The 18,527-nt window shown below is 39.9% G+C and overlaps 1 protein-coding gene across 9 annotated transcripts in view; it reads right to left on the reverse strand.

Moving 5' to 3' along the window:
• Positions 1 to 18,527, reverse strand: part of ASAP1 (ArfGAP with SH3 domain, ankyrin repeat and PH domain 1) — a 165,922-nt gene that overhangs the window by 112,705 nt on the left and 34,690 nt on the right. For all 9 annotated transcript variants that reach the window (XM_046929216.1, XM_046929230.1, XM_025148178.3 and 6 more), the window contains exon 2: positions 2,955 to 3,041. In XM_046929216.1, the coding sequence (XP_046785172.1) occupies positions 2,955 to 3,013 (59 nt within the window). In that variant the 5' untranslated portion in view covers positions 3,014 to 3,041. The remainder of the gene's footprint in view (positions 1 to 2,954; positions 3,042 to 18,527) is intronic.

Raw genomic sequence — 18,527 nt, forward strand, 5'->3', positions numbered from 1 at the left:
AGCCTGTTGCTTGCTGCTGTCCCCACGGAGCTGATGGCCCAGTGTCGCCCACTGATGCTGTGTGTGGTTCTCCTGGTTATCCATGGTTATCCAGTCTGAGTGCTTGCAAGACCACTGGGAGGAGCATGGCAGAAATATTTGCAGGAAACCAGAGGAGTTAAATTTTGGTTGGCATGAGAGCAAGGGCTGCAAATAGTAAGACAAGCCCAAAGTAGCATGAAGGAGTACTCTGTGATTAAACCTAGAGAAATGAGAGTCCTTATAAAGCAGGAATCAGTAGTAGCTGAATACATTTTTTTGTTTCTAATACAGAAAATGGCAATGACTAAGTTCAGTAACTGATACTGCAAAAATGAACATGTTGCAGGGCAGCTGGCATAGCAGGCTCTCCAAAACAAAAAGAGAACGAAATAAAGCCTCAACCCGCACTGCAAACATTTCAATATTTTCTCTTTCCCTCTGCAAATGACACAGCTTTGTCATTCTTGAGGCACATTTCTGGTTCTAAGCTACATCCAGCTAAGCTGCTAGATATATGCTCATGGCAATATGCATCTTGCCTGCAGTGAAACTGACGGTTCAGGCCAAAATGAACCTGGGAAGCAGTCTGAAAACTAAATAACGGTTTTGTAGACCTGGTATCTTGTTCTTGAGCTGCCATTCACAGCTGTGACATGGTATTTTATTGCTATGTTCTTTGTTTCTCTATCTGTGGAATGCAGACAATTACATTTATTTTTCTGGGTGAAGGCACACTGGGATCACCAGCTGAGTAGTGCTATAGCAGGGCAAAGTGTTTTTACTGTATATTTTATTGTATGAGTTTTAAAAAACAGCTTAAGGATGAGAAGGGCTTTCAGGCCAAACAATTTCATCAGCATTTTATTGGATAGAAAAAAAAAGGATTGGAAAGCAAATAAAAGGACTTTCTGCTAGTTGTTCATGATAGGAAAATATAAAGGACAGAGATCCTGTTTTTAGTATTTTGGTTGGTTGGTTGGTTGTTTTTTTCCCATCTATCTTATATGAATTTGTCAGCACTTGAGCAGTATCTAGTGGAAGAAGTGAGACCAAGACCCTGCCACACCAATTGGATGTACAGAAGTCAGGTATGCCTTTACGTGAACTTTTCTAAGATAATCTTATAAACGTGCACAGGAATGAATCTACTGAGCTGAGGTTCAAAGGCTGGCTTATAGTGTTGAATAAATATTATTAATTCTGTAGTTTTCTAAAAACTTTACATGCTTTACAGCTCAAAGCATGAAGCAAAAATGCCTCCATTTTAAAATTAGGGTCTATCTGTGTTTTAAAGCAGACATTTGATTGTCATAGTGATGGGGTTCTCTTAAAACTCAGGACAGGTGAAAGAGTCTGGAAGCTTTTGGAAATTGGTCTTGCCATATGGACCTAGTCCATGAGGTCTGCGTTCAAATGATGCTAAATGAAATGAAGAGCTTCAGAAGATCAGTCTAGAATTCCATCATATCAGCTCTTCTCTCTGGCTAGTCATTTGCTTCTGTTTTTAGCCATTTTAGGCCACTGAAAATGAGCTTGCCACTTCCTAAGTTAGCTGGTTTTCCATTGACTACAGTAGAAGATGATTATCTGCCCATCCATCCTTAAATTTTTTTAATGCATTGTCAGTACCAGACAGTTCAGCAGAAAAGCAGGAAAGCTGTCAAAATTCTGTAGTTACACAACTTTTGTGGGAAGATAAAAATGAGAGGAAAAAGATGTTTATTGCCCTCATGGAAAGACAAGCTTTGCCCTCATTTTGCTCTTTATCAAGAGAATGAGTGTAGGAAGAAGACTCTGTAAATGTTTCACTGATGTTTTGCACCTTCTCAGGAACTTCAGTCAAGACAAATCCTCAGGAAATAAGGTTTCATTCATTTCAGTGATTTTACCACTAATTTGTTGGTTGGTGGTGATGCTTTGTTTTATTCCTCCAAGAAAATCTGGGAGTACTAGGACATAAAAATTTAAATCTTGTTTCAAAATCAAGTGGAAATATCCAGCTTAATTGCTTCATACTTTTCAAAAGATAATTGTTTGACATCTGGACTCTTGCTTATTCAGGCATCATGAGCTTAAAAAGCAAAAATATGGATAACTGTGTGAAAAAGCAAACACACCAAAGGAAGATTTATTCAATTTTCAGATCAGCAGCAATGATTCACCCCCCTTGGCTGGACTGGAGTGCAGTATGGTCATCCCTTTCCCTAGGGAAGAAGAGAAGATGAAAGACTCACACTGCTGGGTAGAGAGCAGTGACCTGTGCCAGGAGGGCTCCATCCAGAGCACCAGGTACAAAGCAAACCATTGCCTGTACTGCAAATGTTGTTGTAGGGAGTTCAAGTCAGGCAATCCAAATGTCATTCTAGTGGCTCAATAAAATACAGCAAAAACTTTAAAACAAGAGCACTCACCATCCAGAGACTGAATAAACAAAAGCATATTTAGACAACTGTGTGCTATTCTGTGTTTTGCATCACAAGAAGAGGAGAGTTTCTTGTCTTTCAAGCCCCCGCACAAAACTTGCCACGGAGTTTTTGGGCTGATCTCATAGATGTGTTGTTTGCAAAGTTAAAACAACATCAGTTACCAGATCTGGATGACTTGAGAGGACTTACAAAGTCTCCTTTTTATACCCTGCCTTCCCTATCCAACTTTGAAATTTATGAAAGCAAAGCAAAGCAAAATACATCATAAGTATTATCGTTTGCTCCAATACATGCATGGGCATAAGTATTTAATGACTGATTGAATTTTTTGATCCTCGGAAGGATCAATAGGTTAGGTGTTTTCTGATAAGCGCCACTGTGGTCATGTCCAAAGCAGCACATACTGCAATTGATAAAATCAACTCATTTGGGGCTTTTCACATTTTTTTTTCCTGCTTTTTATACTTTAAACCTGTTATTTAGACGTTGGTCTTTCTTCTTTCTTACCGATTCCATAATGAATCTCTTGAAGAAAAACTTGAAAGCCTGGAAGCTGAAGATCTCATGTCTCATCTGTCACGACCAGAAAACTACCTAGATGAGGAGAAAAGATGGTGCAAGTAAATAAAATTGTCCAGAGCTGTGAACTGACAAGGTCACTTATTCACAGCTTGAAAAAAATGTTTGTTAATTAATTCTTCGGGGATGTCAATTTATCATGGAGTATTTGATTACTGTATTTGATATTGTGAGTTTCATTAGAGTAAACAGACCCATTAAGAATCCGCTGAGAATAACACCTTGCTAAAAACTGCTATGTGAGCGCTTCATTTAGCTGACTAGGAAAACTCACTTTGTGTAACTAAATGTGGCAAGTACTCGCTTGGCTGATCTGTGTGTTGAGTGGGAGCGCAGCCTGTCCAGCTCCTCTGACACTTCTCACTGGAAGACCCTGTTTTCAGCTATAACTTCATATTAACCATTCAGGCTGAAAATTTCTATGTCAGGTGCATGCATCAGACTGATTCTTTTTTTGGAAGATAGAGATATGATTTGAAGGACAAAGAGTTTGGGTGGAAAAAGTGGATTGACAGGGAGGAATCCTGCATGTGGAAGAGTAGAAGAGGGGAGATCACAGAACTGTGGGGGTTGAAAGGGACCTCTGGAGATCATCTAGTCTAGCCCAACCCCTGTGCTAAAGCAGTTTCCCTACGATAGGTTGCACAGGAAAGCATCCAGGCGGGTTTTGAATATCTCCAGAGAAGGCTGCCCAGATAAGGAATCCACAGCCTATCTGGGCAGCCTGTTACAGTGCTCTGTCACCCTCACGGTAAAGAATTTTTTCCTCATGTTCATACAAAACTTCCTATATTCCAGTTTGTGCCCATTGCTCCTTGTCCTGTCTCTGGGCACCAACAAAAAGAGCCTGATCCCATCCACTTGGTTTCCACCCCTTTAATATTTATGTGCTTTGATAACATTGATCAAAGTGCTGTGCACCAGGACCCCAGATCCCCCTCTGCAGAGCTCCTCTCTAGTAAGCTAGCACCCAGTCTGTACTGATGCATGCAGTTATTCCTACCCAGGTATCGGACTCTGCACTTGCCTTTCTTGAACATCATTAATTCCTCTCTGTCCAGCTCCCCAGCCTGTCCAGATCTTGCTGAATGGCAGCACAGCCTTCTGGTGTGTCAGTCACTCCTTTCAACTTCACATCATCAGTAAACTTGCTGAGGGTGCACTGATGAAGATGTTAAACAAGACCAGATCCACTGCTGATCCCTGGGGAATACTGCTATTTACAAACCTTCAAGTAGACTCTGCACTGCTGATCACAGCCCTCTGAGCTCTGCCAATCAGTCAGTTATCAGACCACCTCTGTTCACTCATCTATCCCACACTTTCTAAGCTTACCTATGAGGATGTTATGGGAGACAGCGTAAAACGCTTTGCTAAAACACGCCAGGCAGCATCCACTTCTCTTCCCTCATCTACCCAGCCATTATGATTTTGTAGAAGGCCACTAGATTGGTCAAGCAGGATTTCCCCTTGATGAATCCATGTTGAGAACTCCTGATAACCTTTTCTTCCAGAAGATGGTTGTACCAGAACATAAAACTTTTCTTCAAGCTTTCATCCCACCACTATGTTCCATATTATTTCCAGTTTAAGGCGGATGGGGAAGAAAAGTGATAGAGATGCTGCAGAGTCTCTGGAGGAGGTAGACAGGACTGGGACACTGAGAGTACTGAGCACAGCCCATGTGTCCAGTTAACCATTCCTATCTGAGGACTCCACTTAATTCTTCCATCAGTTTTTGTTATCCTCACTGAGAGAGCTGTCTTGTTACTGCTGTCAACCTGTTTCCCTAGAGGCTGCTGTAGTTTGTTTATGGGTTTTGTCCTGTTTGTTTTACGTTTCCAAATTTGTCATGTGGGTCTGGAGGTCTGCCAATCCTTAACATTAAAAATAACGTAGGATAATCCTAGGCTCCAAAACATATGGGATTCAATTAAAAATTGTGACATACATGGTTTTTTTTTTTTTTTTTTTTGATAGGATGTTACTGTCTTTCTTTTCCCGTCTGCTTCTGAGCCATTAAAATACTTTCAAATAATGTGGTCAAAATCTGTCTTCCAATTAGGAGGACTAGGCAACTCCTTAACAAAACAGATTTTGGATTTTTACATACATGCATAATGGCTCCACATATGGCACCAGTTTGGCAGCACGGTAGAAGAAACATTTATGGCTCTGTCCATAACTCTATCGTACTGAGCTGTTGTTTATAGGAGGAGGTGTGATCTTTGAAATGAAGGCAAGGATGTAAGGTATCTTCTAACTTATAAACATATAAAGTATGTTATTTACCTTATGCTCAAAATATTATGCTTGAATATTACGTTATATGCAGGAAAAAAAGGTAGTAGAAGAAGACCCGAGTATTTCACGATCTGGGAAAGTCCTCCCCCTGCATATAACAGAGTCCCCCAATCTTACAACAAAATCACAGCCACTGGCAACCTTGGATCTGGCTCAACCCGCATTGACATGTCTGTTTGTTGTTTAACATAGCAGCACATCTGTTCTTTTTAATAATATTATCCATCTCCTTAGGCAAAACAATCACCTTCATGATTGCAAGTTCATGCTATTCAAATCTAAACATTTTTAGATTAAAAAGGAAAAATAGAATGGCTCAGTGCTTTTTAAATAAAACACTGATCTAGGAACACAGGTAATTGTGATTTACATTAGATTTACATTATATTATGTTTTGAATTTATGGTAATTTATTTGTATTTAATCAATTTTTCATAAATCCCAAAAAGTCACAGAATTTCCTTAATTCTGCTCTAAAAAGCTAGTTAAAATTATTTAATTATCCATGTGTTATAGGCAATGTTACAGCATTTAATGGAATCATAGTATCATAGAATGGCTTAGGTTGAAAGGGACTATAAAGATCACCTAGTTCTAACCCTCTACCATGGGCAGGATTCCAATGACCATCTCAGGCTGCCTAGGGCTCCACCCAGCCTGGCCTTGAATCCCCCCAGACCCTCCAGAGATGGAGCATACATAAATCTCTCTGGGTAACCTGAGCCAGTGCCCCACCACCCTCTGATTAAAAATTTTTTCCTAAAACCTAACCTAAATCTTTGCTCTTTTGGTTTAACGCCATTCCCCCTTGTTCTATCACTGTCAGACTGTCCCCGCTCCTGCCTGTGAGCTCCCTTCAAGTACTGGAAGGCTGCACTGAGGTCTCTCCAGAGCCTCCAGGATGAACAAGCCGAACTCCTTCAACCTTTTTTTCATAGGAGAGGTGCTCCACCCCTTTGATCATCTTCATGGCCCTCCTCTGGACCCTCTCTACAGCTCCACTGCCTTCCTGTACTGGGGGACCCAGACTTGGATACAGTACTCCAGATGGGGCCTCACAAGGGCAGGACCCTCAAGTCCTTCTCTGCAGGGCCGATCTCAGTGAGCTTTTCTCCCTGTCTGTACACATATCCAGAATTACCTCTACCCAAGGCACTTGGCCTTGTTAAACCTCATTAGATTCTTGTGTGCCCACTTTTTGAGTGTGTTCAGGCCCCTCTGGATGGTGTCCCACCCTTCTATAGTGTCAGCATTTGTGCTTAGATCTCAGTGGCTCAGAAATCAGATTCCTTTTCTAGTTCTCCTATTCATTTCTGCACATCAGTGCTAAATTAATCAGCAAATAAAGAGAAAGATGGAAAAATCCAGAAAAAATATTTGCAAAGAAATCAAGTTGATAGAAGATATCAGGAGTGATTGATGAGAAAGAGCAATGAGAAGGGAACGTATGTGGGTTCTCCAGAGAGAAGAGTTAGCCTAGTGATGAAGCTCAAGCAGGTTCAAATCACTGTCTCTGTGACCTTGGACAAGTTATTAGAATTGCATTCAGATGACAGATTCCTCAGGCCTTGCATCTATGAGAGTGTTTAGTCTGAATATGGAGCATTTTTGTCTAGGGACACCTACACCTGAAAGAGAAAGACTAGCTGGGGCTAAGAGAAAGAGACCTAGCAAAGAACAGGATGACATTGAAGACACTTGAAAGCTGTGTGTCAACTGAGGTGCATTAATACAGTAGTATGGTCTATTAGTCCTCATATGAGGAAAGTGCTTATTTTTGTGCCTGATTATGAATATATACAATCATATTGAATTAATTGGTAAAATCTAAGTGCTTGACTAATCCTAGCTTATAACTAAGTAGTATAATGAGTTGAATCTCCATGTTTTTAAGACCATAGAACCAGTAAAAGAGCATGAAAAGGCAATGAATTCTCAGAGTAGAATATAAAAATTACTGAGTATAATGGATAATGGGCAAGAAGAAAATTTTATGGTAGGTATTTTACAGATGAGAAGAGAATATCAGGAGTCTTTTTTGCAGTCTTTAATTACCTGCATTTGATATTGCTTAAACTCTGTGTGATTTCATGCATAAATCACTTAATGACCAATTTTGCTTTTCTTTTTGCTTTGGAGGATTTATTTTACTTTAATAATAGAATGCACTGTCAGAACAACCTGGGGAATATATACATAAGTATATATTTTGCATGCCTAATGAATATTTTAGGAGAAATATTAACCAGCCAGTATTCATGAATGTTTGAACTGGAGTTAACCTAACTAGAAAAAAACAAGCAAAAGTTAATATTGTTTCTACAGGCACTGATGTGGCAGTAATAGTAGTTGTACACCACCATGCTGAAAATCAACTCCCTTTATGTCCAAACAATAGCATGAATCACAGAATTCTGACCTTGATATACAAATGTGATCATGGGGTAATTATAGCTTTTGTGCTTTCTGTATAAACAGACTACTTCATCTGGAAATGCTGTAGGGTACTGCTTCATTCTGCAATTTACAGCTGATGACTGTGCAGGCAGCTTTTATATCCCAAGAAGTTTTAAAACTGTGCAGGTAGAAAAAATCTTATTTCCTGCAAATGAAATAATTAAGCCGGTAACTTGAACTACAGGGAAGCAATTTATTGCTCTATCTAAATTCTGTTGAAAATCTCCTATAAATTTAAAGATTATCTTCAAAATCACCTTTTGAGAAGGTCATTGAAGACAATGTCATGACCAAAATACAGAATTTAATTATTCAATCCATGTCATAACTGACATTGAGTAACTATGTAACTTGAGTAAACTATGAGATTAAAGAAAATGTCTTTTATTTTATGCCGAAATCTAGTCAAAGGTTGTTTTGTTTGTGTCTGTGTTGGTATCATCCAAACAGGATGTGAGAAACATATGTTCTATGGTTTCACTTTAATCTGTGATTTGGATAACACTATTAGCATGTGGTCTAATGTCCGTCAGTGGAGGAAATCTGAGGGCATTTTTCTGGACATGTCAACTCAGACTTTTTTAATATAGCCACAGGAATGAAGACCTAATCTTGACCTCATGCAATAGCTGTATTTTCAGTGCTTCCATGAAACTACAGCATCAAAACACTAGCATTCTTATGGGTATGAGCTGAATAGCGAAAGTTGTAATAATAGAAAAATTGATATTGAATTGCACTAACCAAGGCTGTGCATATATCTCTTTGTTAACTAGTCCGTTCTATTCTGGATATCCGTGCACAGCTGTCATGACAAGAAGTCTTGAACAGGATTTTAGGAATTGCTGTAATTACCATCTGGGAAGCTAAGGGCAAGATGAGTTACATGGTCACTGCCTGGTCTGACTGCTCAAGGCAGGGAAAGCAGCACTCAGCAAACACCACAGGAGCTAGTGATGAATCAGGATGGATTTCTTTTCACAATGTCTACAACTTGTCTTTCAGTCTCATGTCACCTTGAGCACTGCCACCTTCCTTTTTTATGAGCAGATTGTTGCAGACCACCTGTGCTGGTTGGGGTTCAGGGGTGCCCCCATTCAAACTCCACTCACTTTGCCAGTGATTATTCTGTGTTCCTTACAAGTCACAGATCACAGTGTCTAATAGCTTAGAGCCCTGAAGACCTGACTGATACTCTCTTTGAGTCCATATCTAACAGTTTATGTGAACTGTCAATTGCTTGGTTTGTAATCTATTAGATAATTACACTGATGTCTTTAGATAACTCTAGTTTCTTAATCAAAATGCTGTTTGGTGCTGAAAGCTCTACTGAAGTTCATACTTATTACATCGATAATATTGATTTATTTCAAGAAAATGAAAACCCTCAAAAATATTGGGGCAGCTTTCTTGAAATAAATTCAATTTCCTTTAATTCCATCCTGATTGCCATGAATTACACTACTTTTCTCTAATTCTTTATGAATAGTGCTTGGAATTAGCCATTCCAGTGTTTTGCAGTGAATTGATGTCAGGTTGAAAGGATTACTAATCCTCAGGTCATTCTCTCAAGCTTTTAAATATACTGGCAAAGTAGAAGCGCACTTCCATTCATCTTGGGATATCCATGTGTTTGAATATGTACTAAAAGTACTGAAAATCAACTTTTAAAATTCAAGTATCTTCTTGGATAGTATTCTTTAACAGCTGATTAAAAGAGAATCTAGTTTTAGGAGATGTCATTGCTGTTAGAATGGAATGTCATTACTTATCCCTGTCCAGTGATAGAATCCTCCTACAGTCATGAAATGACCATGATATGATATCTGAACTGTGCAAAGGGCTACAGAAATTTGCACCAGACAACCTTAATCTGGTTTAGAAATTCATGCTGCAAAAGATGATAATTCCAAAGCTCAACAGTTTTGTAATATATCACGACTATATGATGTTACAACACGTTGCTATAGATGACCAGAGGGTTTAAGTGTACTTGTTTGGTAATTTTCTGTAACCTCATTTAAAGATGAATTTTCTTCAGAACATAGAGATTGGTATAAGTATTTGGCCTGAAGGACTTTCCAGTCCTGCCTGTCTTTTGTTATTTGTCTAAAAGCTTCAGGATAATGGTGTTATGACTTAAATCTCCTTGGATTCACTTATGAGTGACCTTTTTATCACTTCCTACAATATCCGTCAGCTGTTCCTTGGGCTCAGGGAAGAATTTTCATTTTGTGGAGGTAGCAGATAATCAGAATGTCTGCTTCCCAACTTCAGACCTCTGGAGAGCTTTCCCTGATCCTGACAAGGGCATTTTCTTACGTTTGATGATAAAGTTGCCATCCACAGTCCAAGATTTTGAGTTACTTGCAACATGCTTCTGAAGCCTGTGAGAAACTCATGACAGGAGGATGTTTCCCACTTGCTTTGTAAGGCTGGTAGCTGTTTAATGATTAACTTCACACAAAGTTTGCAATCCTGTACCAATTATATGGGTAATAGATTAATAATATAATCTGAATGTTACATCAAAGTCCTCTTGTCACTGTCCCCATTCATTTTCAATAGCTACTGAGGGTGGGCTGAATTCAACATCAGCAACTTGCTGAATGTAACTATAGAATGGAGAGACATCATATGAATCAGAAACAACTAAACCTGTGGTAGCTGTGTTAAAAATCAATTTCTCTCTGCATGAAAAATCTGCTGCCTCTGAACTCTCCACATCCTCCCTATAGTGGATTTTCTGCTCTATGGTGGGAGCTCCCAAGCAGAGCAGAGAGCACAACTTGCTGCCTGTTGATTATTCAGGCACTCATCTGGTCTGGTATTGTCTGAACACCCCACAAGAGTTAATGAATGTATTCCCTCCTGAAACGATCACTGATTATTCTCCTTCAGAGATGAGTCCCACACAGTCTGTGGCTGAGCCAGGAACCAGAGCCCCATGTGCTCAGCTCAGTCTCAAGCACATAGCCAGGCTTTGAGCGGGATGGTTCCTTCAAACTGCTGGGTTGTTCCTGCCTACACCTTTGGCATGTACCAAGTACATGTACCAGTTTCCCATTTATGGAACCCATGGCAAGGTCACGTCCTTTAGCTGACACTACTACTGGTCATTCTGTCCTTCAGCTGAGTGCTGTCAAGTGTAGAATTATTAAAGCATCTCTGTGGAATCTCCAAAAACACAAGGCACACAGAAACCTCAGCAAGAACACAAAGATGTTCCTAAATATCCTATTATTTTGTTCCTCATGTCTACATCTGTAACTATATTGAGACATGCCCAGATCCATGAGCATGTCCTTTGTAATTTTATGTGCTACTTGCATTGAAAAATGAGATTATCTCAAACCAAGTGACCAAGCAGTCTTTTGATCCAGACTGAGTCCATGTAAATAAGGCTCTTTACATCTCCTTCAGTAAGCCCTGACTCAACTTTTAGACTTCAGAAGTGGGACATCCCTGACAAAGTGCCTTTGTCTGGTCTGTTCTCTCCAGGTTCCCTTTATAGTTACTGAAAATAGGTTGCAGCTCACCTCCTGCCGCAAGAGCAGATGTTTAAAATATAGATACTAAAGGAGATATCTACAAAGGTTGGATGAATCACAGCCTAAACTACCTCTTTCATTCTACTGACTAAAAGAGAAAGGAACTGAGAAAGAGGAGCTGAGCCCAGAGGTAGACACCTACCCTGAAGGTGCTGCATGCCTCAAGTGCATTGTGGCAAGGTTTTCTTATTTCTGCCCAAGCCATACTCTGAGCACATACAGGACTATAACCCTCATCCTACATTCAAGAAGAGGTGCCAAAACAACGACAAAAAAAATAAATAATAAGCTTTCAGTGGAAGCCCCCAGAAAATATCTAGCTATATATGTTCCTATTCATTGCAGAGGAGTTGGACTAGATGACCTTTAAGGGTCTTTTACAAGTCAAACAGTTCTATGATTCTCTGATTCTACGATAATATTATCTGTTGGGTGTGCTACCACAAATGTTGTCTTACCTGCCAGTGGCAAACTGATGAGAACTTCTAATGATCTTAGGGTTTTTTTTGTTTGTTTGTTTGTTTTATCTAGAAGAAACTGCACACATAAAATACAATAAAATCATATGCTGTAATATACATTTAGATATTTTTACTGAGAGAAGAATGATGCAGCTGAAAATTAAACCTCATGTTTTTCAGTTTCATTTGTAACAGTTTCCTTTCTCAGCTCACATGATTATGCTGGTACTGCTTTTTTTAGTGACAGCATGAATTTATGCTGAGACAGAAACAATCAAGTCACATAGCTTTCAGGAAGATAGGAAAGCATCAGGGCTTAGTCTCACCAGGCCCTGATAATTAAAAATACTGAATAACTCATGCATTACCTCTCTAAGCCTTTCCTATTACTTAATAAACCATTTCACAGAGAAGTAAATTTGACCAATGTATTAATTAGTTTAATTGGCTGATGCATTGCTACTTTGTCAGTGGGTGACAGAGATGAGTATTTTGTATGCACTCAGACGTGATACACATTTTTCCCATTGCAGAAACTGGAGATGTACATGTGGGAAACTTGAGGTTTCTTCTGCTCTTCTACAGCAGTAGAGCTGAGCTGCCTGCTAAGTGAATACTTGCCAAGTGCCAACGTTAAAGAATAAAAAGAGGGGAAGATAGAGAAAGACAACTATTTCAAGGGGTAATTATCTAAATGAGCTGGAGAAACCTGGGATGACTAAGCCCTCGATCTCGGGAGAATTTGTTTCTGAGAACTTTGATGAATTTTAAAATGGTGTTACATTCTGGATTTTAATAACGCAGCCTTTCTTTTCTTCTCCTGCCTCTAGGCAACTGTTGTTAGGTCCATCTTTTACAAAAGCCTAAGGAAACAGAGAATAAGGCAGAGCCACTAAAGCTGAACTGCCAGGTTCCCAAGAACAGATGAGAAGGCAGATGTGCAGTACCTCCAGCACTGCACCTCCTGACTGAGTCTTTTTATCTGCCAGATTATGGACCTGCTTTGGACCACTTTCGGGTCAGCAAACAATATTAATTAACTGGAGAAAAAGTTTTGATATCTCTAGCACAGTCAGTGACTTATGCAGCTTTGATTTCCTTCCTCTATTATATTCATGAACTGAATCTGGATCTTGACGAAAGAACAGACATTTCTGATTAAAAAAAGCCACCAACACCAACTGGAAGCTTTAATCCCAGTTCCTGGCTTAGTTTTAAGTCTGCCTCTTCAGTGAACTGTGTTAGAAGTATAAATATTTTGTTGCTCAGGATTAGAGTCATGAACAAATCTGGGACTGAAAGACGGAGCCAAATGTTAGCTTGGAGCCAAAGGAAGGCTGGACACTTGAAAGCAGATTCTCAGAGAAAGCCCATTGAAATGCCACCTGAGCCACTGAACAGTGACTATGAGTGGCACAAGTGGGCTTTGACTGCAGTCTTCAGCAATCCGGGGGGCTCTGTCTTTGAGGCAGACCAGTACTCATGAACGTGCCCTTGGATGGAGGAACCGAAGCAAGCCTTTAGGATCTTATAAATATCTAATGTTGTCTATCATACACTAACAGATAATGAAATTCTGTGCCATGGAGGCTCTGAGTTCTTTTCCTGCCATGCTTGATCAAGACCAAAATTTCCACCAGGACACTAAGAGGACTTCTACAAAGTCTAGAAACTGTTAGTAGTTCTGAAGCAATCAAGCTAAATCTTCCTTAGTGAAAAACAAAAACCAAAGATCACCATGAATCTAACTCAGATTTTTTCCAGGGAACATCTGAACCAATTTAATTCAGTAAGCCCCATTCCAGACATTAATCCCCAGCCAAATTTTTCTTTTTTCTTTTTTTTAATTTTATTGTACATTATGATTTACTGCAAAGCTCTATGTTCATTATTACTTACAGGAGTAGTTGCTCAGATCCTTGAGCAACTCTTTCTCTTGATTGGGAAAATACTACACAGAGGTAAGACTATTACTCTTCTGAGAGAAGTCTTCCCCAATTAAAAATAGTGTCTGTGAGGGAAATTATGGTTTTGTAAATAGCTTCTGCTTCTGAGAAAGACTACATTAGCAGCATAAATTAGTCTAGGTTTCTTTATATCTACTAGATCTTCTGTTTGCTGCCGTAATACCACCGTAGTAACAGACGCAATTAATGTTGAACAAATATCCTAGGAAGGCTTAAAAATGTTGAAATCCCACATAAGTATCTTTTGACTGTTGAAATCTTTGACTGAAAGACTGTTGAATGTCAAATTTGACATTTGACCTGATCTGCCTAGTGCATTGAAGAATGAACCTATTTCCTCCTTGGGAAGAAATCGCAACAAATATCTTGTTTGTTTTTGAAACACACAGGAAAGGACAAAAGAGAAACATATTTTCTCATGATAACTGCAGTTAAAATCAGAGGGTGTTGCCAGGGTTCACAGACATGCTTCCTGGTCACTGTCATCCTCCTTTCTTCTGTCTGTAGGAACCAGGGCAAAACCTCCTGCAGTTTGCATCTGGAGTGGGAGCTGGATGAGGCTGCACAGTTCCAGTTTTCGTGACCACCTCTCATCTGCTAAATCGAGTGAACTAAACTAAGCTTTAGATTGCTGGATGTGCTAAAGAGTAAAAACACTCAGCTGTCCCTTCTGGGGCTTTGAGTTGCTTTTCTTCCTAAGTTCACATTCTGGAGAGATCCAAGGGTCTCCAAGGCAGACACTGACTTATCTTCAGTGATCTAGCCCAGCTAATGATTTCAATTTAGGAAGAATTTGGATTATAAAAACAAATGTTCTGCAGTTCAGGACTGAGCTACATTGTTCTGCACTGGGAAACGCAAGAGGAAGTACCCTTGTCTGCTGAAATCCTAATTACTGAGCTGAAATAATTGACCTCACTTTCAAAAGAACATTGAAATAATTTATTCAGGACTTTGGTATAATCTGAGGCTCTGAATTTTAGGCAACCAGCTTCTGAAAGTTACTGATGTAAGCTTTTATCTACAAAGGAAAGTCCTCTTATGGTACCACTTGTCTAAACAAAACATGGCCACTTTACTGGCAGCCAGCACAGATGAGCACAGTGCTTCAATCCATTGGAATTTCTCTCTTTTTCTTTTTTTTTTTTCCCTCCTTTTTCTTGCATAGATGTGGCTTTTTTCTTGGTGAGGAGGTAGTCAGAGGTCACAAACTGTATATTTCCATCTGCCTGTTGTCACAAAATATGTAGGAGCACTCAGGTTCCTCCACTAGAACTGACTGAAAGGGCTCAAAGTCACAGAAGGGCACATACACACATGGTGCAATTGCCCTAGCCTCATGAGCAGAGATCTGAATGCAAATGCTGCAGATTTCTAATTAACACATGATTTCTCATTAACACATGATTTAAATTCCATTTCAACATTTTCTGTGACTTAAGTTACTTTTTTTCTTTTTTCTTTTTTCTCAGAACATAAAGGACAAGAAGAAGAAGATTCTCTTCTATTCTTCTAAATGAGAATTTGCACATCATCATCCAGCAACACTCAGAAGCGTTGTCTAAGACTTCCTGTTTTAGCCTCAGACTGGGGTTATGTCCCCTCTGCCTAATGAACAGATCTATCATTGCCATTCATCCGTAAACCCAGCTCTCTTACTCACGCTGCAGAGATTGACCAACTTTTCTTGGGAAGCCTCAATATGACTCACACAGCATGAGCCTATTGCATATCCCAGCCCTGAGAAGGAGCTGCCTAGGACCTAGGGCTTCTTCTGTCTGTTTGGGAAAGGAATCAGATTTAAAATGGTGAGAAGTAGCCTTAGAAATGATCTGTGGGGCAGGGAGGGATTTGGCTGAAGAGCAATTTCACAACCAGGCTGTTTTCTGCACTTGAAGGCATCAAAAGGACTGAAGCACAAGAATTTACAATTGTATGCATACGTGCATCTACTACCCCATAGAGGTAACAGTATAATTACTATTCTAAGCTTCCCGGGAACTCTGGGAAGAAGAAGATAAATCCCAACAGCCAGGTGATTTCTTTAGCTCAGACCAGGAGCCAGGTATATTTTCAAGTGGCTCCAGGACACAGGAGTAAACAAGACTTCAGTCACCTTTTAATCCTTAGTCCTTCCCTTTAAGTCTGATATTCTCAGTGGTAAGGAAATTAGATCTGTCTAAGTCCAATTCCATTTGCTGGCCTAGGTGGTGAGAAAAAATAGGAGCTACAGATGATCCTGTGCCAGAAGTAGCTTCAACATGTGAACACGTGGCTCCTTCTCAACCACAACTTCATAAACACAGAAAGCAAGAAGATAAAGTAGAAATGACCCATGAGATCTAGGACTTTGGCTGATACCATTGATTAAATCTGGATTCAGATCATGACATTAATCCAGAACAAGTGTAAGATCAAAATTCTGCCTTGGTGGCTGATAATTTAAAAGCTGTACATTTGATATATAATTATAGTACCCATTAGTCTTAATAAAGTATCTTCAGAAATTGTCAAGGCAGAGATCTTCTTTATTCATGAATAGAGATAACTTCTGAACTGTAGGAATTTCTGATCCTTACAAGTTTTACTAAGTACTCAGTTACTAATTATGAACAGCAATAAAAAGACACCTGCTGAAATAATTATTAAAGGATGTGCAACTATAACCTGCCACTGATCAGATGGATGGAGGCAGTATCCTACACCAGCAGAGAATGCAGTATTCCTCATTTTATGGGAAATGTACCATTAGGTAAATGATTATATCAGTAAGTATGCTAATTTGTGTGACTATTAAACAACTTGGATTGGAAAGCAGAAGAAAAGCAGCAATATAGTTACACTCTAAATTAGATAAAATAAATCTATGCACTCCATGGTGCTGGCATGGATATTATATACTCACAAATAAATCTGGAATATTTCCACAAAACTCACTTTGTAGTAGTACTATAAATCAGGTAGGAGATAAGGATTGGACCCTGACTGTTAGTAGTGATTTAACAGCTGTAAATTCAGGACAAAATTTCTTCCATGAATGTATCTAATTGCATGTTGAACTCAAATAAGCTTTTTTCATGGATGCTAAAAATGTCTGTGAGTTTAAGGGAAAAATAACACAAATCCATGTTGCAAGTGTCTATCCAGGATGAGTACAGTGTAAGTACAATCTCTGACTCCAGAATTCCTTCAGACAAGGTGCTGGGAAGCTGGGATCATCATCTGGGGAAATATCACTGCATGTAGTCCTGCTCAGCTTTTGCTTCCTGTGCATAAGTTCTCAGCCACTAATGGGACAGAGTGGCTTGAGCAATTTTATGTTCTGATATGGAACCATAGTACCATTATAAGTCCTTGGTTTTACACTGAATCTTGATAACGTAAGGCTTGTCCTAGTGCCTGAAATCTTCTACTGCCTCTCTGGCTGGCAGTTCTGGCCAGAACAAAATTGATTTCTATGCATTTGACCAAATGCATTAAAAAGAACATGCAGTTGCACCAGCCTTGGCAGGAGACATCTTTCTCTTCCTTCCCCAGTAGTGCTGAGGAGCACCTCAGCTCAGTGTCTCTCACTTCTCACTTACTTGCTCCCTTCTGGCTACTACAAGGATGAATGAGAAGAGAGTGGGCTGTGGTTTGACCACTAACAGCTGACTTCTTTCCTCCCCAGAGTGGTGAATATGAATGGTGAAGAGCATGCAGTTATAGGCTCTCCCAGGACCCTGGAGACACAGTTTGGCTTCCAGCTGCAATCTCACCCCACCCTCATGCCACAGTCACTGCTCCAGTTGATGTAATGGGCTGGCAAGAGTTTTTTGCCCTTTCTCCAAAGTAGATTGAACATACAGCCTTAGGGCTTGAACTGAAATGCTATTTTCTTTCTTAGGTTAAGGGTGATTCTGGTGATGGTACAAATGTGTTATTTTTACCTGCTGAATTACAAATAAGGCTTGCAGTTAGGTGAAAAAGATTAGCTGCACTACATTATTTGCACTAAGTATCACTTAGAAATATATATGTTTGTATTCAAAGAGAGGTCCTCCTTTATATAGAATTATATGATGGCTTAGTTTGGAGGTGATATCAAAGATCATCTTGTCCCAGTCCCCTGCCATTGGCAGGGTTGCCACCCAGCAGACCAGGCTGCCCAGGGCTCCATCCGACCTGGCCTTGAACACCTCCAGAGATGGGGCATCCACAGCTTTTCTGGGAAGCCTGTGCCAGCGTCTCACCACCCTAACCCTAGACTGCAGAAACAATGGAAATGAATGGAAATTAAAAACCCATGAGCTTTAAGGAGCTACAAAACACTCCTGGAATGTCTCACAGAGATTTCCTCTGGTGTGGAAGTGTGGCAATTTTAAGTTGTATTGGTTTCTTTAAGCACCAAATCTTTTAAGATTGGCTGTTACGTACTTCCAGCTCTGTGCTGTGGCACCATGCAGACATAGGACCACTTTCCCCTACACACTCAACTGCTCCCATCTCCTATGTGCACATCCTCCCTCCAGCACTTCCTCTCTGCCCAACACATTCAGGTTTTGAGAAGAGGTCCACTGGGGCATTTTCACCACGCCAACCTACAGCATGCCCCTTGCTGCCCCTTCCTCAGTGCCACCTTGGGTCTCCTCCAGCTCTGCACTTCTCTTGGAGATCACCCAATGCTCCTTAGAGTGCTCTGCTTCTCCTCAAAGGCTCCCAACTTGTTTGTTATTGTTTTTCCCTGCTTTATTTGTGAAAGCTGAGTGTTGAAATTCTGTC

The sequence above is a fragment of the Gallus gallus genome, chromosome 2, assembly GCF_016699485.2.
Source record: "Gallus gallus isolate bGalGal1 chromosome 2, bGalGal1.mat.broiler.GRCg7b, whole genome shotgun sequence".
NCBI classification, from domain to species: Eukaryota; Metazoa; Chordata; class Aves; order Galliformes; family Phasianidae; genus Gallus; species Gallus gallus.